The sequence below is a fragment of the Petaurus breviceps genome, unplaced genomic scaffold (genome assembly GCF_028583685.1).
Source record: "Petaurus breviceps papuanus isolate PSGF00001 unplaced genomic scaffold, PetGlider_PUasm1.0 164, whole genome shotgun sequence".
Lineage (NCBI taxonomy): Eukaryota > Metazoa > Chordata > Mammalia > Diprotodontia > Petauridae > Petaurus > Petaurus breviceps.
The window spans coordinates 4,827,848-4,852,152 of record NW_027185735.1 but is presented as its reverse complement, the minus strand read 5'-3'; the positions used below and the strand labels follow the sequence as shown (position 1 = coordinate 4,852,152).

General features: G+C 34.4%; 1 protein-coding gene across 1 annotated transcript in view; it reads left to right on the top strand.

Moving 5' to 3' along the window:
* RTRAF (RNA transcription, translation and transport factor) overlaps positions 1 to 24,305 on the top strand; it is a 35,210-nt gene that overhangs the window by 1,134 nt on the left and 9,771 nt on the right. Inside the window, exons 2-6 of the mRNA XM_069082239.1 lie at positions 628 to 752; positions 4,824 to 4,923; positions 14,060 to 14,146; positions 15,771 to 15,859; positions 16,653 to 16,721. Of these exons, the coding sequence (XP_068938340.1) occupies positions 628 to 752; positions 4,824 to 4,923; positions 14,060 to 14,146; positions 15,771 to 15,859; positions 16,653 to 16,721 (470 nt within the window). The remainder of the gene's footprint in view (positions 1 to 627; positions 753 to 4,823; positions 4,924 to 14,059; positions 14,147 to 15,770; positions 15,860 to 16,652; positions 16,722 to 24,305) is intronic.

The window sequence follows — 24,305 nt, the reverse complement described above, 5'->3', positions numbered from 1 at the left end:
AACTTGTAATACTTTAAATAACTTTGTTATAATGGACATGTATATTTAGTAAAGTACTTTAAATATTTAAGAAGCCTAAAAATTTTAAAGTAGGGACTTTTCTTACTGTCTTCACCCACTTCATACCATCTTTCTCATTCTTTTGTTTGAAAGTTTTTATTTTTCATTTCACTGTTCTTTGGATTACTCTATGGATCTCACTTATTGCTTTACCTAATTCTCTAATTATTATGCTATTGTATATTATAATTATATGTTATTAAGGTAGATCTGACCCCCAAAGCAAAGTTCACCGGTTGGGGCTTAATAGTAATCTTTTCTATTTTTACTTACTCCACTGATGTGCTCATATTACTTTTGTTCATTTTTTGGATAGCTTTATAGTAGTTTTTATTTTATTTTATTTTTAAAGATGTTTTCTTTTGTTGCTTTTTAGTGTTTGTTCATTTTTAATATTCAGGAAGGACATAGTAGAATTAGAAATAATTAATTTGTATAATGAAGATTATACTAAAATGTATAGAAAAGATTACACTTAAGAAGGTCCATATTTTGTTATTACTATCAGTCTTTATTTTGACTTGACTAAAATCTTGTATTCTGATTTGTCTAAAATTTTTGCTACAGATGAAACAGAATTTAGAAACTTTATTGTTTGGCTTGAAGATCAAAAGATTAGACACTACAAGATTGAAGACAGAGGAAATTTAAGAAACATCCACAATAATGAATGGCCCAAGTTCTTTGAAAAGGTAATGAATCACTGGGTCAAAGAGGTAAACATTTTAAAAAATAAAACTTCATTTCAAATCAGGTCATTCAGTTTTGGAATGGAAACAGATTCTTATCTGTTACGTGGAGGAAAGGTCACAGATTTAGAGTTGGAAAACATTAGATACCATTTAGTGCAACCTTATTATTTTATAGATGAAAAAATTGAGAAACATTTTATTTGAAAAAAAGATCAAGAATAGTGAAGTAGGTGATAGTGATTAAGGAAACCCACAGTAATTTAGTTATACTATACTAATATTACTAAAAATTTCAACCCTCTTAGTTTTTGTAATATATATTTAAGTAAATACAGTGAAATTAAACCAGTGAAACAAGATCTATTTAAGCAACCTAATTTTCCAGGGGAAACCAAAAATGAAAACTGATTGGTAATTTTAATGTTGATGGCATGTAAATAAGCTGATTTTAAAGTTTATGTTTATATATTTATGTTTATAAAGGTCTTCAGAAACTGAAAAAAAGTAAACCTTTGTGTTAAAAATATGGTTGTCTGAAGATTTTTTTAAAAAATTGTATGTAAATTAATGGTATCAGAGGTTTTTTTGTAGAACCATTTGCTTTACCTTTTTCGAGAACCCTCAAATTGTGAAGCTGAATGCTAGTTTTTGTCCCTGTCCATATTTGCAGCAACCCATTCATTCTCTTGTGAATATGATTCTCCCTATGTTTTTAAAAATTTCTTGTAAAACAGCAGGAGACATGGTCATTTTATGGAGTGGCAGGGTACTAGAGGGTGACTTCCAGTCTCAGAGTGTCTTATATGAATATTTTGAACACTAGCCATGTGACTATAATGTACATCTGAAAAACAATGCTTATAAATATAGTATGATTATTCTTTGATATTGCTTAGACACATCTAATATTGGTTGCATTTTGTAAAGGTAAAAAAAAACCATCTTTCTCTTTTTTTTCCTCATACTTCTCCTAATAAAGAAATTCCTTCCTCCCATACTTCCCTGTCCCCTTTTTTGAGCAGTAGGAATTGGGTCCGTCCCTATGATTTTTATTTATGTGGGTAACTATTAATGTGGAACATCTTCCACCAATTCAGGTTAGCCACTTGGCTATAACTTATAGTTTTAGAGAGTTTCCTGGGACATTGAGAGGTTAGTTGATATACCTGTGTTTTCCTAGCTCGTATGTTTCTTGGGTAAGACTTGAACCCAGATCTTCCTCACCTAAGGGTAGGGCCCCATCTACTATTGCATGTTGTTGCATATTCCACCTCCTTGTATCCCTGTCCCCCAATGAATTATCTCATATCTTATCTAAAATACTTTTTTGACTATTAAGAGACTCATGTGTGATTTTTGTTATTTAGCAGTTAATATTTGCAGATTTCACCCCATTTGCAAATCTCTCCTTGACCTTTCTAACTATATAACATCTTTATCCAAGATGAACCTGTCCTTCACTGATTGGTGTCTGTTGATAATTAGTAGTGCCCATTATAGAAGGTGTTTGGTGTGACTGATAAAAATAATAACAATTTAAATAGGATTTTGTTTATCAGATGCAGCAATACACATTTTAACCCACCTTTACGATAATAGAATTTAGTGTTGGAAGGGATATAGAAAATATTCTAAATTTTTATAATTTTTTTTTACCAATACTTACAATTTCATAAGGAGAACAACCTGTTCTAATATGTCGGTAAATATTATATAAAAGAATGTGGCAAACTCATTCTAATTGTACATTTAAAAAAAAGCTGTGACCATTATCTGGTGGATAATGTAGATTTGACTGATCATATGGGTTAGTTAACTGTATAGAGGCCAATTAACTTTATTCTATCCCATATACATATACTGTATCCCTGTATAAAGCCATAGGCCTTGATAATTAGGAAGAGCTTGGTAAGAGAGCATAGCTGAATGTTAACCATCTGCCCTCCAAAAGGTGGGGTTCTCACATAGAATCACAAAATTACATAGTTAAAAGGAACTTCAAAGACCATCTTTTCCTAACTGTACCCAGAAGAGAATAGCTACTAAGCATAAACTAGTTATAGTAAAGTGGTCAGCTAGATTTTTCTTGAGGATATCCTGTGATGGAGAACCTATTCTGCTTTTGGTAGTTCTGACATCACATTTAAACTTGCCTCTTCAAAACTCCACCCCCTTCCCCCTCCCCCCCCATTACTTCTGGTTCTGTCCTCTGAGTCTAGATAGAACAAGTCTTATCCCCCTTCCAGAAGATAAGCCTTCATATACTTAAATACTATTATTGTATCCCCTGTTAGCCTTCTACAAATTATTTTTTTGCTTTTTTGGAGAGCAATTGGGGTTAAGTGACTTGCCCAAGGTCACACAGCTAGTTTTTGTGTTAAGTGTTTGAGGCTGAATTTGAACTCAGGTCCTCCTGACTCCAGGGCCAGAGTCACCACCTAGCCACCCCTCTTGTCCTGTTTTTAAACACACTTATTTTTACCTGAATTTACCATGATATTGAACAACCAACCCCGCTCCCCCCCCCCAAAAAAAAACCCCTGTTCTCAGGAATGTGAATAAGTTTAATTGTCAAATCTGATAGCCTTTTCTCAATTCTCATTCTTCTTTACCTCTTTGCAGCTTTTGACATTCTCTGTTAACCTGTTCTCCTTAGATAATCTCTTCTGTCTACATTTTCATGACATTACCCTCTCCTGTGTTTGAATCCTGCTTTTGTTTTTTAACTTGCTGTGTTACTCAGGCAAAATGTCTATGTAGTCTGACCCTCAGATTTTTTCCTTTTGTAGTCTGACCCTCAGATTTCCTCATCTATAAAATAATTTAGTTGGATCTGATAATACTAAATAGCTAACATTTACATATTACTATAACCTTTGCAGAACTATGTACTATGTGTCATTTAATCCGTGTGACAACTCTCTAAGGTAGGTTTTAATATTCTCCCCATGTGTGGAGCCTAATGGGATTTGCCCTGGGTTAACACAGCAAGTTAAGTGGCTGAGAGAAAGTTTGAATTCAGGCCTTCCTAACTCCAAGTCCAGAATTCTCTCCACTATGCCACATTAAATCCTTTGAACCTGGGAATTTGAAATTCTCAGCAAATGCTTTTGAATATTTTCAGTGGTTGCAAATGATTTTCATTTTGAAAATGGATTTTAGATTTGTAAAAGTCACAAATTGAATTTTCAAAGTCAAGTTTGATAAAAAGAATAATCAAGATAGGTTATCTCATTTTAGGTTTGAAACAAGATATGGTTATGAAATAGAGGCTAACTTTCTTTTAGGTTCTTTTTACTTGAAATTGAATATTACTTGAAAACAGATCTAAAACCTGCATTCCAACAGTGTTTTGTGGATGAATCCCAGATCTACATATCTAGCCCCAGTTTCTCTTCTGAGCTTCAGTTGTACACTAGTGACTATATATTAAACATTTCTAAAGAGATGTTCCAAAATTTTCCATTCGGAATGTTAAAAACAACTTGTTACCTTTCCATCCTAAATCCTCTCCTCTTTATAATTTCTTTATTATTGTCAGGGTCACTACCATTTTTTGAATCACCCAAATTCCCTACCTGTTAGTCTTTTACTTTGCTGTTTTCTATAAGAGACCTGTCCTCAACTTTTCCAGTTTCTTTTGCTGTCCTACCCATACATTACTTTCTATTTCCTTTTTGTATCTATGTTTCCTTTTTGTATTCATGTTTCCCCTGATAGAATGTAACCTTCTGCATGTCAAGGACAAGTTTTCCCAGCACCTGTGTGGTATCTGACATGTAGAGAGTGCTTAGATGAATGTTGAATGAATGAATCACAAAGGGGCTATAATGAAGAACAGCACTTAACTTGGGTGTCTAAATTTTATGGTAGTGGTATTTTGTTGCTCTAATCACCCGTTGGTTTAAGAATTAGACATATAAGGCTCATTGTGTCCTAGATGGCTTAATCAATACACAATTGTTTACCTAAATATAGACACTATGGCTTATTTATGTATTTCTGATTCTTGACTGTATGTTGCAATTTAACTAGTGATAATGAACCAGCTCTTTTTCTTTTCTTTCACAGTATCTGAAAGATGTTAACTGCCCTTTCAAGATTCAAGAGAGACAAGAAACTATTGATTGGCTTCTTGGTTTAGCTGTTAGACTAGAATATGGTGATAACGGTATGATTTTTACCTGTGCTTTAATTATATATTCAGTGATTGACTATGAAAAGACGTGATATGGGAGTCTTTAAGAATAATCTTTTTATTTGAATCCTTTTTTAAAAGCTGCAATTCCCTTTCCTTTTTTAAGTCTGTTTAGAAAAGTTTTTATTTCTTCCTTTCTTTCTTTGATCTCACTGAGAAGTTATAGTTTTATAACAGAAGAATAAAATCTTATTTAAATAAAAGCTCCATTAGCAAAAGAAATTCAAAGCACATTTCTCATCATTATTTTATTGGTCCTTAGATTTTCTAGAGGCACTTTGATCTATTGGAATGGAAAGAATACTGGATTTTTAGAGTGAGAGAACCTGGGTTTGAATCCCACCTCGTTTACTTAGTACTCTTGGTGACCTTGGGCAAGTTAGCCTCTCTGGTCTTAGTTTTATCATCTGTCAAATGAGGGGGAAAGGAGGGAAGGGAGCAAGCATTTATTAGGCACCTACTGTGTGCCAGGCACTGTGCTCTATGCACTTTATAAATATTATCTTTGATCCTTGCAACAACTCTGTGAGGTAGGTGCTGTTTATTATCTTCATTTTACAGATAAGGAAACTGAGGCAGACTGTTTAAGTGACTTGCTCAGTATTTGAATAAAAAGTATCTGAAACTGGATTTGAACTCTGGTCTTCCCAACTCAGAGTCCAGTGCTCTATTCACTGTGCTATCTCTTATCTGTTAAATGTGATTAGATTAATCTCTATATGTCTATCCAGCTCTAAAGTTGGAATCCTATGTCAGTACACTATTATAGCTTATGGATTAAAAGATAAATGAACAGTGGAAGAACATTTCCATATCAAAGTCAAGCCTATAGTTTGGTTCTTTGAACTTCTAGTTAATTCAAAAGTAGGATAAAAATGTTATCAAGAAAATGTATAGTAGAAAGAGAAGATGAGTTGGTCATGTGATTAAGGGAAAAAGTATCCAGTGTTTTCTATTTGTACCCTTATGATGTCAGGAAAAATTTGAAAGGTCTCTAGCACTGGCAGATACCCTGGTGAAATGATGGGAGGCCATGAATAAGTGTCACATGAGCTAGGCAGGCATGATTGGTTTGCAATATGCATCTTGAAAGGAACTTCAGATTGATGTCATCACATATATTTAAAATTTGAGTTCATCTCAACAAATTTGAACACATTGCTAGGCAATGAGTAACATTCAGAGATGAGTAATACATGGTTCCTGACACCAGAGACCTTATATAAGCTAAAATAATTTAAGGACAGTGAGGCTTGTTTTGCAAGTAACAATAATACAAAGGAAAATATGGTATTTCATAGTTCCTTTGAGACTAAGTAGTTTGCTGAGGGTCATGCCAAAAGAAACAAAATCATAAGAGTTGTCAAAATTCTAAGAAGGAAGAGGTTATTTTGCACCAAGGAGTCAGTGAAAGCTTAATGAAGGATATAACATGTGATTTGGTCCCATAGCATTTCAGAAGGTGAAGATTGTTGAAGAAAACTCAGCACTCTTTTTGGTAGAAGCTTTTCAGATTTCTTAACAAAATTATGAATTAAATTTTAAGGATTGGTCTTTTTAGAGAGAAAATGAAAGGAAAGAGTTTATTCTTTGTTGAATTCTCCCTGACTCATTTTATAATAATCATGAAACAAAGGCAATACTCCACATTCAAGGGTAAACAAGGATACAAAGTTTAAGTTAGAGTTTAAACAGAATGATAGTAATTTAATATGTATCAACCATCTTCCCAAAAAATTTATTCTGGTCAAGGTTGGAGAAAGAAATACTGATCTTAATTTTATTGATCTCAGTTTTTTGGCCACCCTAATTTATATTCAGGAAGTTCAAAGTTCCTTCCTGAAATCTGACTTAGATAACATTTAGAAACTGGTTAGGCCATTGATAAAGATGAAACAAAAGGATTTCAGAACAGGACATTATCTCTTCAGATTTAAGTACTGACAGTTTTTCTATTCAGGCAGTACCAATGAGTTCAGAATAGGACCTATAATAACATTTCCTTAATATTTAATAACATATCTAAGGATGGATGGGGAGAATCTAGGTTGTGTGACTTGTTCATGTAATGGTGAATATTATGGTTTGTCTGGAGTACATGAGTTAGAGAAGTAGCATGCATAGTGGTTAGAAAACTGTCTTTCAAGTCAGGAATGACCATGTAATTCAAGTTCTGCCTATGTGAAAGACACTTAATCTCTTAGTGCTCTAGTAAACTCTTTGGCATAGAAGTGTTAGATTAATTTAGGGAGTTTCCCCACCTTGGTGTTCCTTCTGGCAGTGAAAATTAAAGGTCGAGTCTCTACATGAAGTTCAGTGGTGTGTGAATAACTGAAAATATTTTATACTTGGAATATTGCTTTACAATTTACATGGTCCTGAGGATCATAAGAAAAAAACTATGAACTTCGAATCAAGAGACCTGAGTTCAAATCATTTCTCAGGTACTTTGTGACCATGACAAGTCAGTTAAATCCATTTTCATCATCTGTAAGAATGGGCATAATGCTTGTATTAGCTGACTCATAGTATTGTGGGGAAAGTGCTTTGTAGGTCATCAGACTCTATAAACATGATGATGTTATTTTCATTTGATTGTTTTTTCCTATGTTACTTACATGACTATGAGAATATGGTGTTATGCCAGCAATATTAAATAAATAGATTGGGTCTGAAATATGCCTGAATAATTTAAGCTACAGATAATACCACCCTCCCACCTGCCAAACTCCCCACCTCCCAACCCTCACTTGGAGAGAAAATTTTCAATAATATTTCATGGTTGTATAACTCTTTACAGTTTGTAAATCTGTCATAATTTTATAAGGTAGATAATATAAATATTAATATCACTATGTATACACACAAAGGAGCTCTGACAGTTTGACTTTTTCAAGGTCAAAAACTAATAAGTATTTACATTTCTTTTGACTCCAAATCTATGTTGTCTTGGTTACTTAGCTCTTATTTAAATTTCTGATATCAAAAGGGCCCTGTGTGATACAACCAGCATTTTCCCAACACAGCTTTTTTTTTCTCACCCACAGCATGGGGAAGCTTTACCTAAAAATCGGATGCCCTAGCAATCTGATTTTTCCTGGCATTCTTTATACAGCTTCTTGATTGTTCTTGATTGTTGTTGTTCTTTTGTTTTCTATTCTTTGTGACCCTATATGGAGTTTTCTTGGCAAAAATACTGGAGTGGTTTGCCATTTCCTTCTCCAGCTCACTTTACAGATGGGGAAACTGAAGGAAAGAGTTTAGTGACTTGCCCAGGGTCACCTAGCTAGGAAGTATCTGAGGCCAGATTTGAACTCATGAAGGTGAATCTTCCTGACTATAGTTCCAGCACTTAATACACTATACCACCTAGCTACAATGGTTACATAGGGGTATATAAAGACCCAGCCAAGTAGCGTCTAAGGTACATCAGACTTGATGGGTGCGTAAAACCACATGAATCGCCATATCTTTATGATCTGCAATCAATATATTGTGTTTTTGTGAGCAAGCAAGGGAAGCTGAATCTATCAAAACTAAAGATAAATGCCCCTGTACTTAGCCTGGCTACATATCATCTCCATCACAGGGCAAAGTGATTATTATTAATGATTTATATTATTAATTATTTTTAAGTGTCTCTTTGCATCAAGCTACACCTCCAAGCATTTATTAGGGTTTTGAATAACTGTAGTTGTGCAGCAAGATGATCAATAATTAAGAACCTAATATGTGGCAGGCACTGTGCCATGCATTGGTGATGCAAATATAAAAAAAAAAGGCTTGTTGCTAGGGCATGGTGGAAAGGCAGTAAGAGAAGTCTCAAGATCATGTGGCCAGATGAGAAATGAGATGTCTAAACTGAGATTTCTCTTTAAGTGAAGGTTTGGAATTCATGGCCCCATCATTTAATTAGAGAAGCAGAGGGTAGTGATGAAGTGAAGTTCCAAAACTGATGAGATCTTACAGGATGATAAGGCCATTCCAATAATGAGCTGCTTGGAGGTATGATGGAAAAGTCAGTCAGAGAAGTCCCAAGGTATGCAGCCAAGTCAGAAATGTGATTTTGTGTCTGAGCTGATGCTTTTTTGAATGATGTTCCTTAGTTAGGACTCTTATAATCAGCCTTGACTATAAGATGCTATTTTTTGAGGAATAGTCCACTTCTAGATTAATCAGATTTCAAGAACAAGTTTCATAATGATCTGTTTTTGGCAGAGCAACTTTGTGATGCTGTTGTAGAGGTAAATTCTTAATGTCTTTACTAGAGTTTGTAGCAACACCCAGAAGTATGTTATCCTTTAGTAAAAATAATACCTGCCACATTGTATGGTCGATCATTGGAGTGAACTCCTAATGCTTGGTTCTAGTCAGTCAGTGGGGTCAGTGGCTGAATGGAACTTCCTCCATTGGCCAGATTGAATTGTGAATGGTTAATTCAAAAAGTAGAATGTTTATGATATTTCCTTAACATATCTATACAGTTAAAAGTGCTAGTTTCATATTACCATGCTTCCTTTATTTACTTTTGCACAAATGTATTTGTGATATCATTGATTTGGAAATTCCCTCCTGTAATGCAAATTTCACTCCATCTAAGACTGCCCATCCTTAGTTGTCTGTTGTCTGTGATCTCCAATAAATCTGTCATAGTAGAGCCACCCAGTGTGCCAGAATATTTGGAGGTTTTGAGAGTCTCCAGGTACAGCAGTAACCTAGTAACCTGGCTGCCAGTATCTAGCAGTCCTTAAGTCCTACCCCTTCTCCCCCTTTCCAAGCCATAGTGACTTGGGTATATGACATATGGTGGAAGATGACTTGAAATAGTTAGAGACTTGAACCAGAGGGAGCATTCAGAAGACTGTTTTAATAATCTAGGCTAGAGCTGATGAGGGTCTGAACTAAATAGCAACTGTGTGAGTGAAGAGAAGGGGTAGATTGAGAGAAATATGGATGTAGAAATGGAAAGCTGTAGCAACTGATTGGATATGAAGGGTAAGGGATAGTAGAATATAGAGTAACTTCAGGATTACTAACCTAGAAGACTAGATGTCCTTAATAGAAATAGGGAAGTTGGGAAGAGGGATAGGTTTGGGATAGGATAATGAACATCAGTTTTTGAGATGTATATTAGACATGCAGTTTTTTTTTATTTGTGGGTTTGTTTTTTTTATTTTTTTTTGCTTTTTGGAGGGCAATTGGAGTTAAGTAACTTGCCCAAAGTTACAGGCTAGTATTTTTGTGTGGGTGTTAAGTGTATGAGGCCAGAACCGAGCTTGGGTCCTCCTGACTCCGGGGCCAATGCTCTACTCACTGCACCACCTAGCCGCCCCTAGACATGCAGTTTTAAATATCCAGCAAGTAATTGATGTGGGCCTGGAGCTTGAGAGAGAATTTAGGGCTAGATGAATGAATGAATAAATGAGTGAATGAATGAATGAAAATCATTTTAAAAGTCTTAGTATATGTCAAGCATTGTGCTAAATGCTGGAGCACAGAGGGAAAAACTAGATAATCTCTTCTCTCAATAAGCTCACAGTCTGATTGGGGGAAAGAACACACGGGAGGGTTCAGCTGCAGAATGGATAGAAAGGTTTATAGTGCAATGGCAAGGCACATGGCAAAGGCCAGAGGTCCTTAATGTGTATGAGCTGTCCCAGGTAAAGGAGGAAGGAGGAGGGAGGAAGGTGGCATTTTGATAGGGCAGATAAGAAACCATCTGGCTTGGTAGTCCAGAGGGCATAATGGCAGAGGGTAGAGCCTGGTTTTCCTTTGGGCACCTGATAGGATTGTGAGAGTGATTTGCATAGAGGTGATAATTAATTTATGAGAGCTGACAAGGCTGGCAAATGAGAGGGTTTAGACAAGAAAAGAAAGTCCAGGACAGAAGAATGGGGAGATGGAGAGGTATGGGAGATTCTCCTACAATTTTTCCAATAATGTAGTTTACTTGGGAATAATATTAATAATGATAACAAACTTTTTTATATAACTCCTACTTTATGCCAGGCAGTGTGCTAAGCACTTTACAAATGTTATCTCATTTGATCCTCACAGTGGCCCTGGGAAGTAGGTGATGTTATAATCCCTATTTTACAATTTAGGAAATTAAGACCGACAGAGAGTTAGTTGCCTGAAGTCACAGAGGCCAGATTTGAACTCCAATCTTCTTGGCTTCCAGCTCTCTATCACCTAGCTATATATACACACACACACACACACACACACACACATATATATATATGTATGTATGTATATATGTATATGTATATATAATTTTTCAAATATGTTGCTTTAGCCTATTTACTAATATTTTATTTTTTTGTTAACCTGTAATTTGATAACTGACTTTTTGTAACGAGTGGCAAAAATCTAACTTAATTTAGAAAAAAAGTCAGTTTAAAGTATTATTGTTATTATTAGTGGTAACAAATACTACATATTTAAATAATGTAAAGGGGAAAGTTATACAAGGAAAAAAGAAGATTACTTTGTTAAATGAGAGGGGAAGGAGAGAAGGGAACAAGCACTTACCAAGAGCCTGCCACGTGTCAGGCATCATACAAATATTATCTCATTTGGTCTTCACAACAACCCTGTGAGTTAGGAACTATTGATATGCCCATTTTACAATTGAGGAAAATGAAGCAGACAGAAGTAAAGTGATTGGACCAAGGTCACACAGCTAGTAAGTTTCTGAGACTGGATTTGAACTTAGCTCTTTCTGATTCAAGGCCCAATACTTTATCCACACCTAACCTAGAATCTGATTTTGTGTATTAGGTCATTTAGAATGGCAAGAATCTGTTTCAAGTTTTTACAGCATGAATTGTTTAATTAATTTGTTGTTTTGTGTTATTAGCCATAGTCTGCAATATATTGATATTTGATCTGCATAGCCATTTCTTAAAACACATACTGGGCAGGGAGAGGCAAATATTTTTTTCATTTCCTTGAGAAAGTTGATGGTTTAAAAATAATTTTATTAGAGATTTAAAATTTAAAGTTATATTTCAACACATATTTTCTCTTCTTAGAAAATCATCTATACAAGAACACTGTAGTTTGCATAGTATTCAGTGATGGCTTATTTTAGAATCATATATTTAATAATTATTCCTTTTCTAAAATCCTAATCTGTAGTTCTAAACCATCTAATGTTTAGGGCAGCATAAATTATTGTGTTTTTGAAATACTGAGATGTTTTGATCTTTTGGTAAATAAGATGATGAAATTTTAGGAGAGAAACAACTTTTCTTCTTAGGTAAAATTTTAGTGAAAGAAAATAGATGCAATTTTACTAAACTATATTAAATGTTTTATTTGGGAGGAAATGTATTTTAAAAATTGAATTTATTTGTGAAATCTATGACCTTAAGATATATATTTTGCTTTTAAGAATAGGTAATCCACTTTCTACAATTTATAGGCAATTTCAACAAAACAGTGCCTTTTGACAGTTACTCTACTATTCAGAAAAGGTTATTTTGGCTTGATGTAGTACCATGTTTCCCCGATAATAAGACCTATCCCGAAAATAAGCCCTCTCCTTACTGTGTAAGATTCCTCTAAAATAAGCCCTCCCCCGAAAATAAGCCCTATTGAGATTGCTACTGTAGTGAAGGTGATCCCTTGCGCTACAGCTACATTACAGTACCCCCTTTTTTCCACAATCCCCCCCCCCCTCCCGGGTGAAAAGCACGGAGTGGCACGCGCTGCATCCGATCAGAGCTGCAGCAGTGAGCGCGTCATCCTGTTCTTTATTGAATTCATTATTGAATAAAGGTACATTTTTTTGTTCACATTTACCTGTTTATTAAAATTGCTGTCAATGTTCATTAAAATAAGCCCTCCCCTGAAAATAAGCCCTCTGGTGTTTTTCTGTCCAAAAAAATTAATAAGACAGTGTCTTATTATTGGGGATACATGGTATGTTTAAAAAGTGCATATAATTAAAAAAATGTTCACAGTTTCTGTAAAAACATCTGGAATCAATTTGCGTGTTGTCTGCTGTCACAAGAAGAATGCAACAGTACATAATACTATTCAACATAAATGTTGGGATTAGGAAAAATATATTACTTATTCAAAAAAATCTTCAAAGATTTGTCCTTTCTTCCTAACTTGTTGTTGGGTAATTATTTGTTTATCTCTAACCCTTAGCATGTAGATTCCTGGATGGGGATATATGTCTCTCAGAGAGATAGGAGCTTCCTCTATGTAGGCTAGCAATATGAGAATCCACAGTCTTATTCCCAGAATAGGAAGGAGAGAAGAAAGTACCTAGTTGTGTTTCTTGAAGTTCATTTCCCACTACGTTGGTAAATAGGGGAATATCCTTTTTTGATATTAAAATAAATGAATGTACTTACCTTCAGATCTCAAAAGCATTTAAGTGTATCTGTGTGTGTAAGTGTGTGTGTGTTTCTGAGCGAATGTACCACGTTGATACCATTCACATTATGTTGGAAATGTATCAATATGATGTTGGACTCTCTAACAGAATTAGAGAAGTCACTGAGAAGTTATAGATGAATATTCCTTGGTAGCACTTTCTGTGCAACTGTTCTTGGATTCAGTCTACCTGATTCTGGAGGCACTGTCCATTTTGGATTAATTGAAACTTAAAGCCAGACCATCTTGCTGAATGTCTTTACTAGGCCATTTTACAGCTTTTTTCTAAAGCCCTGGTGGCTATATAGATGTCATTTGTGTATTACTCATTTGTTATCACAGTTCATATCATGCTTGTCAGAGCATGTCATTAAAATGGTGAAGTCTTGGCAGTATGTTGTGGTCAGTAAAGCAGAAGGAGAAGACCAAGAGGAAATGCTTAGGTAAGGATCCTTGAAAATTAGAGTGTTATAAATACAGTGGTATCAGAATGGTTGAGGTAAGTGTTGAACAACTTGTAAATGCATTTGGTTTATCTACTTAGTAAAGTTATCTTAAGACTTATTAAAATATTTAACCTACCTGTCCCCTTACCTTTATTTTCTCCAGGGTAGTTTTTTACTTATCCTAAGTAAACTAATATGGCATGCAACTTTAATTATTATATTAACACATTACTGCTGTTATAACTAATTAATTTATGCTTTTCTTATAGCTAACAAATACAAGGATTCTACACCAGATAATGCTAAAAATGCTGACAATGCAGCTAAAAATGTAGAGCCACTGATAAATTTGGATGGTAAGTGTGCAACTGAGTAAAGATTGTTTGCTATTACTAATTTAGCTAAAATATTTTTGTTTTTATTTTCTGTTTAGAATTAAATCTTTCAGTATAGGTTTATTTTAGTAAACAAATGAAGAATTCTTCAAATGGATACAAAGTTAGCCTAGGATAAATAATTATTTGTGTTAGATTAAAATCAAATTTTTTTAATGCAATGGTTTTCTGAAGTCTTATCCTTAGGATGTTACATAATATGCTTCCATTCATTTGCCTTTCTCAGGATGGTGTCATGGTTTTGTAAGAAAGGAAAATTGTGTTTATTTTTAAGTAAAATAAATTGACCTATGTATGAATATATTTGATTTTTCTGAAGAAATTTTAAATTGATGAGCATACTTTTAGAAGGAAAGACTTCCTTTTTAAAATCAATTAATAATACCATAATCATGTTTATGGATAGCAAGGTTCCAGTGCATTTAAAGTGTTCTGCTCTATAGACCACTTCATTACATACATGCCGCGGATACCCAACTGTAAGTCTTAATTACTAAATGGGTTAAAAAAAAAAAGGGGACCAGTTATATGGTGAATCTGAATGGTTACAAAGATACTCAGGGGTATTAATAATAAAACTTCAGTGTTTAAAATTCAACTTGATCATTTTGAATTGATTTTCACTCTTTCCATTTGACTAATTCTTTATTTTTCTTAAAAAGAAATGGAATTCTTGTCTAAGGTAGATTGGGGGAGAGACTTAATGTATGTTTTATTAAAATCAGTGTATTATATACCAATTAATCATAAGACTGTTCAGAGCATAAGTCTGAGCTAACTAGAGCAGAACGCATTTTTTATGATTTCATGTTATTACTGTTTTATCTTTAGTAAAATATCAATATGAAAGGGAAATTAATGTAAAATAACATAATGTGCAAAATTGCCTAAGGATAAGATTTTCAGAGCATCCTTATGTTGAAAAATAACCTATTCAGTGATAGTATCATAATTATGTTGTTGTTAAAGCAAGATGGAGATTATTGGCGTCTTCTATTGGTCACAAAAATAATTAGATTTGAAATAATTTAACCCAGTGAGACTCAGTTTTTGCTTAGGCATACTGATAGGTTCCACTGTTTCAACCTCTTTTAGTCAATCTTTACTTTTTACTATTTTTTGTTTGCTTTAAGTGAAGACTAATTAGTTAGCTTATAAAAAAATAATTACCAATGATTAACTTTTTGACCTCTTTTTTTGAGTTTTCATTCATGTGAACTAATAAGCTTTTGGGGTTCTCGGAAGCTGCATATTATATTGTTCGTTTTAGAAAGAAATATTAATGAAAAAGACTACTTATGTGTGTTTTGTAGAAAAAGAATTACATAGGATAAAATTTATGAGAATAAAATTACTCACCAGTCCTTTAGATTGAATGCATGAATACCATTGAAGAAAAACAAGTACTTTTTACCATCATATTTATTAGTGCTGGGATTTTAATTTTGCATGTTCTTTTGGATAATTCTTGGATCAGAAATTCTATATGCCCTTTTTTTAGTTCCCAGCCAAATAGTAGTCTAAATCTATATTATACCTCTATAAATAAATATGAAATAAACTTTTGTATGTATTTGTCTTTCAGTGAATAATCCTGATTTTAAGGCAGGAGTAATGGCTTTGGCCAACCTTCTTCAGATCCAGCGTCATGATGATTACTTGGTAATGCTTAAGGTCGGTTTATATTCTTAAATTATTATGAGAGAAATACTGTGTTTATCTTTCTTTTAAAAAATACCATAATTCTGCAAAGTATGTGTTATGTTCTTAAATAAAACATATTTGAAATGGATACTATGAAATTTTAAAAGACATATATATGTATATACATACATGCATGCAGTGGTCAGATACACATACAATATAGTACATGGTGCTACTGTGGTGTAGCATACTTTGTATCTTGTAAATAAGACCACTAATCAGTAAACAAGATTTTCTGTGTATAGAAATAGGTGTGTTGGAGCCCTGGGGTGAAATACCATTACCCTTGTATTTGGGAATCTGTATTGTGGTGGGGTAGCCAATCTGTGTCTTAGGCCAGTAAGACTTTTATAGTTTTCATGCTTTACCTGAAAAAAGTGTGAGGAAAAAAATGTTGTTTTGAATTATTTTTAATATGTTGTTAAATGTAGTATGTTCTTTGAAATAACTGAAATTTTAAGATACATAAGAGTCATTTTTAATTAACCAAAACTGGAGAAAAATATCTTCTCAGCAGCAACAGTTTTTCTGTGTTAAGGATGGTGGTGGGAAGGGGGGAAGGAGTTTTAAAGGCAGGTGAGGGTGGGGATGAGAAACCTAAACTACATATTGTAGCCATTATTCTCCACTTTGGTGAATTCTGATTAATACCATTGGATACCATTGTACTACTGAGTCACAGAAATAAAAGGATGACATGTCATTTAATTTACCCATCTATGTAAAAAAGAAAGATTAAAAAGTTTTTTTTTTAATCTACTAGGCAATTCGTATTTTGGTTCAGGAACGCTTAACACAGGAGGCAGTTGCCAAGGCAAATCAGACAAAAGAGGTATGTGTGTTTCTCTAAACAAGAAATTGATTTTTTTGGTAACATTTTCAGAAGTTGTAATAAGTAAATATCTTTATGCATATTTTAATAATCTGGTAAGAGCTGTACTAGTTTTATGTGGATACCAAGAGGGGCACTAGAGTGCTGCTTTTGAAGATTAGGGACCCTACTGCTATTCCTACACATTGGTGAGGTGGGTTGTGATTCTGTGCCCCTACTGTGACCACATCCCCAAATTTCTCTGTTCTATTTTAAGGAGACTGCTCATATGGTTTTATGATATTAATATTTGTATTATGGTCTCCTGTCAGGTTCTCTTGATTGTTGGTGCTATGCCGCCAAGAGTTGAGATGTGATAGGTGCTGTACTAGTTTTATGTGGATAGTTAACATGCATGGATAGTTTAACATATGCTATGGATTGCTTTTATCTGTATTGGTGTGAACTTTAATATAGACAAATGTGATGAGAGTTCTAAAGTTTTTCAAAGTTGTTTTCCACCTTCTATAAATTGTTTTCCTAGTTCTGCTCACTTCACTCTGCATCAGTTCATAGAGGTCTGTCCAATTGATCATTTCTTATGGCATAATAATATTCCTTACATCTTTTTTTAGCTTCTTTCCATTGGAATATAACACCTTACTTTCTATTTTTGGACTATCACAAAAAGAGCTGCTAATCATATTTTTATACATAAAGATCCTTTTCCTCTTTCTTTGATCTCTTTTTTTTTTTTTGCCTTTTTTTTTGGAGGGCAATTGGGGTTAAGTAACCTGCCCAAGGTTACATGGCTAGTTTTTTTGAGTGGGTGTTAAGTGTCTGAGGCTGGAACCGAATTCAGGTCCTCCTGACTCCAGGACCAGTGCTTTACTCACTGCGCCACCTACCTGCCCTCTTTGATCTCTTTAAAATGTAAGTTTAATAGTGATTTGACTGAGACAAAGGGTATGCTTTCCAGAAGGGCTAGAACAATTAATAGCTCCATCAGCAACTCACTAGAGTACATGTTTTTCTACAACCCCTCCCACATTTGTCATTTTCCTTTTTTGTCTTCTTTCCCAGTCTGATAGATGTGAGTTGGATTGCTTTTAACTTACAACCTAATTTACACCAGTGTTGCTTTCATTTATATTTTTTCTAATTATTAGTAATTTTAGAGTATTTTTTCATATGATTGACAGCTTGGATTTCTTCCTTTGAGAACTGCTTATCCATATCCTTTGACTGTCTATTGAAGAATGACTCTAAGTCTTATAAAATTGAATCAGTTCTTTATATCTCTTAGATCAGAGAACTTGGTTGCAAATATTTTCCCTCTTGATACCTGTTTCCATTCTTTTTATTTATTTATTTATTTTTGCTTTTTGGAGGGGCAATTGGGGTTAAGTGACTTGCCCAAAGTCACATGGCTAGTAAATGTTAAGTGTCTGAGCCCAGATTTGAACTCAGCTCCTTCTGATTCCAGAACCGGTGCTCTATTCACTGCGCCACCTAGCTGCCCCTACATGTTTCCATTCTAATTTTTACTATATTAAATTTGTTGGTTTAAAACCTTTTAAATAAAGAAAATTGACCATTTAATTTTGCACGTTCTTTTCTATAACTTGTTTAGCCATAGATGTGATTTATTTTTGATGTGACTTAAATTTAAGTCACATATCCATTTGGGGTTTGTCTTAGTAAATAGTGTCAAGTGTTGTTTTAAATCTAATTTCTGCCTGACTGTTGCTTGTTTTCTTAGCAGTTTGTGACAAATAAGTCCTTCCAGTAACTGTGGTCTTTGGGTTAATCTTAACACTATGCTATTGTGTATATAATCTGTTGCATCGTTCAAGCTTCCTTTTTGTTAACCAGTACCAAATCATTTTTGTAAATTTTATTTTTAATTTATGGAATAAAACAAACATTTTGGCAACAGTACAGTAAAAAAGATGATTGTGCACGAAATGGAATACCTATTATACATGAGCAACTTGCTGTTCTTTTCAAATATACAAGAAATTATCATGTAAATCTTTTTTCTTTCTCCCCTCCTCCATCCCCCACTCTAAAAGATGGCTGCCATTAAGATATAAATAGGTATATAAGTAAAATTATTTTATACATACTTCTATTTATCAGTTCTCTCACTGGATGCAGATAACATCTTTCCTCAAATGTTCTTTTGGGTTGGGTATTTTTAATGGACAAAATAACTTAGTTGCTCAAAGTCGTTCTTAAGACAATATTGCTGTTACTGTATTCAGTGTTCTCTTGTTTCTGCTCATTTCGCTCTTCATTATTTCGTGCAAATCTTTCCATGTTTTTCTAAAATGATTGATTAGGCACAGTGGTATTCAATCACAATCGTGTACCACAACTTCAACCATTCCCCAATTGATGGTCATCTCTGCAATTTCCAGTTCTTTGCCACCACAAAGAGAGCTGCTCTAAATATTTTAGAGCACATAGGTTCTTTTCATTTTTCAAAGAGTGTAGGTAGTTTAATAAGGCTTTGGACATAATTTCAGATTGCTTTCCAAAATGGACCATTTTACAGTTCCACCAGCAATGAATTAATTTCCCAATTTTTCCACATCATTTTAATGGTTACTACTATGTAGTAAAATTTGACATCAGTATCTGATTAGGACACTCCCTTCTCCCCCCTCCTTCTCACTAATTATTTGTTTTTTTACTTGAATTGCATTGGTTTTTTCTAGCTCTATAAAATATTCTTTTGAGAGTTCAATTGGCATAAGTGAGAGAAATGATTATTCATGACCAATGAGATCCAGAGTTCTCTCCCTTTTTCTTTTCTATTTAACATTTTTATTTAAAGTTTTAAGTTCTAACTTCTATCCTTCCTCACCTCCCTTTCCTCCTCCCCTACCCCCAGAGACAAGAAGGAATCAGATATAGGTGTACATGTGCAATTATGTAAAACATTTCCATATTAATTATTTTCCATAAGTTAACTTGAATAAAAGAAAAAAATGAAAGAAAAAGTGAAAAATAGCATGCTTTAGTCTGTATTCAAGCAATGTCAGTTTTTTTTCTGGAGGTGGTTATTATGCTTCTTCATTAGAACTTTGGGTTTACTTGGATCATTGTATTGGTAAGAATAGCTAAGTCATTAACAGTTCTCTGTTGAACAGTATTGCTGTTACTGTGTACAAACATTCTCTTGGTTCTATTCACTTCATTTTGCATCCGTTCATGTAAGTCTTTCCAGGTTTTTCTGAAATCATCCTGCTTGTCATTTGTTTATAGCTTATCACAGTAATATTCCATTACAATCATATACCACAGCTTCTTAAGCCGTTCTCCAGTTGATGGGCATCCCTTTGATTTCCATGGCTAACCACCAGAAAAAGAACTGTTCTAAACATTTTTGTAAAGAAAGGGAAAATCTTTTTTTTTGGATGTCTTTGGGATTTCTCCCTTTTTCTGATGTCCTTATTTCAAGGCTCAAGGACCATCTTCAGTTCTCCTGATCTATATCTTGCCTCCAGACCTGGATGGCTCTGGAGGATAAAGTGAGGCTGGTAAATTTGTACAACCCTCCCTTACTTAAATTCAAGTCACTTGCAAGTCACAGCATCACCTTGGAAGATTATCCTAGTTTTGCCAGATAGGTTATCTTTGCTTATAAATTTTACAGGTTAGGAAATTGAGGCAAACAGGATTAAATGACTTGCCCAGACTTGCCCAAGGTCACAGAGCTAGTGTCTGAGACTGGATTTGAATTAAGGAAAATAAGTTTCCTTCTCTGTCACATAGTTGCCCTAATGATGGTCCTTGGAGTTTATATTTTTAGACTTCTTTCCAAGGATGACCTGTGATGATCTTTTTGATTTTCACTTTGTCCTATGGTTCTGAGAGTAATTGCTGCATTTGCCATTCTGTATCTATAGAATACTATTGTATATGTATTACATAGCTGCTTTGGAACCATAATTCCAGCCTAAATAAAATGTACAACTTTGTTTCTTCTCTCAAATTCTATATCATTGTCACCCAAACACTTAGACAAGATCAAATGCAAATATGCATATTTGTAAGTCAGAACCCAGAGAATGAATTATGTAGTAATTTCACTAGGATCTGGTTAAAGGTATACAAAAGCTATATGATACAGAGAAAAAAGTTTAAACCTAATTTTTTTTTCTTTTTGGAGCGGGGAGAGCAGGGCAGTTGGTTAAGTTACTTGCCCAAGATCACATGGCTGGTAAGTGTTATGTGTCTGACGGCAGATTTGAACTTGGTCCTCCTGACTCCAGGGCTGGTGCTCTATTCACTGCACCACCTAACCACCCCTAAACCTAAATTTAAACAAGGAATAGAAATTAGTCCTAATTAAGAACACTTTTTTCTCAGCAATGTGTAAAGCCATGTATGTGCAGCTTTCCAGAGAACTGCTGCTGTGAATAGCTTTCAAGGTTCTGATTACATGGTATATTGCATACTCTATTCAATAACAAATCAGAGCAAAACATTCACAGAGAATCAAGGGACAGCATTCACAGTGTTACAATTTATCACAGAAAATCAAAATATAGCATTCACAAAAACTTATCACTAAAATGGCCACATAGTTTTCAGCAAAGTGGTTACAATAGTTTTCAACAAAGTACAATCATTTAGTTACTCAACCATTCAGTCATCCTTAAGGAGGTTTGCCTCCTCAAGGAACACAAAGTACAATAGTCAAAGTTCGCCACTCATGGGGCACACTAAGTTATAAATCAGTCACTGTTGAATCATCAGTCACTATTCAATCATCAGTCACTACTCAGTCATTAGTCACTACTCAATACCCTCTTAAGGAGTAGTGGTAAATACACAGGCCATCCACCCCTTGGTCACAAGTAAATCACAGTCTTCTCAGTCAGTACACAATATCCAAGTAAAGTCTTCTTTCAACTTGACTCGAGACTGGCTCTCAGTTTCCATGGTTCCTCTTCCATGGTCCCAGCTCCAGCTGTCACCTGGATTCAAAGGCAGGCAGCTTCCAGTTCCTTGTCTAGTTCCTTGTCCAGTTCTTCATCCAGTTCCTGTTACATATTGAAGCTCACAGTGTCCACTCCACCTCAAGTCCTTTACAGTTCCTGTTTCTGGGAAGACAAAGCTTAACAGAGCCACAATAATATTCATGCACTTTGCTGGCACCATCATCAATTCACTATCTGTTTGTGAAATCAACTCAGACCCACCAATTAGGTCTGAGAACTCAACACAAATTATCAACGTAGAAATCAACACAGACCCACAAACAAGGTCCATGAGGTCAGCACAAATCATCAGTAAAGTCCCACGACCTCCAAAACCGTCCTCCAGGACTTCTGTACACATAAACCAGAAAATCCTCTTTCAGGGCTTCCAGTAAGGTCCCAGGGCTTCTGTACAAACAAACATCAACACTGAACAGACAAACAATGCAGGGTTACCACAAGTTTTCTCCTTTTTGACTCTGCCACCACAAGAGTCCTCTTATCAGTTCTGCTGTCTCTAGCCCTGGGCTTCTCTTTATATAGTCATTAGCTCCTCCCCAGGAGTTCGCAAGTTCTAGGGTTCACAAGTTGTGGAGTTCATACATTCTGTTTTTTAACAGACTGAAACAAGGTGTCAATACAATAGCTGAAACAAGATGTGAACTACTTCTGTGCTTGCCATTACACAATGACAATAAAATATGGCATTATTTATGTTTTCCTGGGAACTCTTCCCTAACAACACTCCATGACATGTGTATATAACAAGGTATGTAAAATCTAAATTTTAATCCCTACAAATATAGCAATTGCTAATTTATAGTCCCAGTATGATTAGGATTGGGCACGTGTATATTGATACTGGATTTTGAAATGGTCCCATAAGTTTTATGTTCCTAGAATCAGTGTATAAAGAATTAGTCAGCAGTATCACACCAAACTAGGAGAAAGATTGGAAGAAGTGTACATCATTAAAAAAAAATCTCTGAGGCGCTTACTTTTGGTAGGATCTTCATAAACTTGATGACTTAGCTGGCCTGCACTGACACCTATAATCTTGTCTTTATAGCATCATGTTCTAGGCATACCAGTTTTGGCCCATGCTGGGAGGAAGCTTCCTGGGCTAATCTTTATTTCTTCATGTGTGATGAATGCCTTCACATTAACATAACAGGGAAGATAGTATGACAGAGAAAGGAATGTTCTTTCTTTTTGGACATTAGAAGATATCCCCAAAACCAGGGTCCTCTAACACAGAGTACTTGCTTGAGGACCTATGATTACTCTACCTACCTGTAAATGTATTTTGACAATTTGTAGTGCATTTGTGAAAATCATTTTAAAGTCTCCTGTCCAGCCATTGGCAAGAAATTCTACTCCACATGAGAATTTCTCTCTGTTACTGTTGGGTTTTTTAGTAATGTATGGAAATGTCGATGATTTATGTGGGTTTATTTTATAGCCTGCAACTTTGTTAAATTTGATTATCATTCAAGTAATTTTTTAGTTGATTCTTTCTGATTCTCTAGGTATACTATCATATAATCTTCATCGAGTGATAGCTTTGTTTCTTCATTGCCTATTCTAATTCCTTCAGTTTCATTTTCTCCTCTTACTAAAACTAACATTTCTAGCAAATATTGAATAACTGTAGTGATAATGGACATCCTTGTTTCACTCCTAATCTTATTTCTAGCTTATCCCCATTATGTATAATGCTTGCTGATGGTTTTAGAGGAAAACTCCACTGATAACCTATACTCTCTAGTGTTTTTAATAGGAATGGGTGCTGTATTTTGTCAAAAGCTTTTTCTGCATCTATTGAGATAATCCTATGGTTTCTGTTAGTTTGTTATATAGATATGGTCAATTATGCTGATAGTTTTCCTAATATTGAACCAGCCCTGCATGCCTGGTATAAATCCTTTCCTCATGATAGTTACTGTAACCTCTTTCTTAATATTTTTTTTTTTAATTTTGGCACCATTATTCATTAGGGAAATTGGTCTATATTTTTCTTTCTCTGTTTTATCTTTTCCTAGTTTAAATATCAGCAACCATAGTTGTATACTAAAAAGAATTTGACAGGACTCCTTCTTCACCTATTTTTCCAGATAGTTTATAGAGTATTGGAATTAATTGTCCTTTGAATGTTTGATAGAATTCACTTATAAATCCATCTGGCCCTGGAGATTTTTTCTTAGGGAGTTCATTGATGGCTTGATCAATTTCTTTATCTGAAATGGGGTTATTTAAGTATTTTATTTCCTCTTTTGTTAATCTGGGCCATTTACATTTTTGTAAGTATTCATCCATTTCACTAAGATTGTCAGATTTATTGGCATACATTTAGGCAAAATAGCTCCTAATTATTTTTTTAATCTCCTCTTCATTGGTGGTAAATTCACCCTTTTAATTTTTCATACTGGTAATTTAGTTTTCTTCTTTTTTAAAAAATAAATTAACCAAAGGTCTATCTATTGTATTGTTCCCCCCCCCATAAAACCAGCTCTTAATTTTATTAGTTCAATAGTTTTCTTGATTTCAATTTTATTATTCTCTCCTTTGATTTTCAGAATTTCTAATTTGGTATTTAGTTGGAGATTTTTAA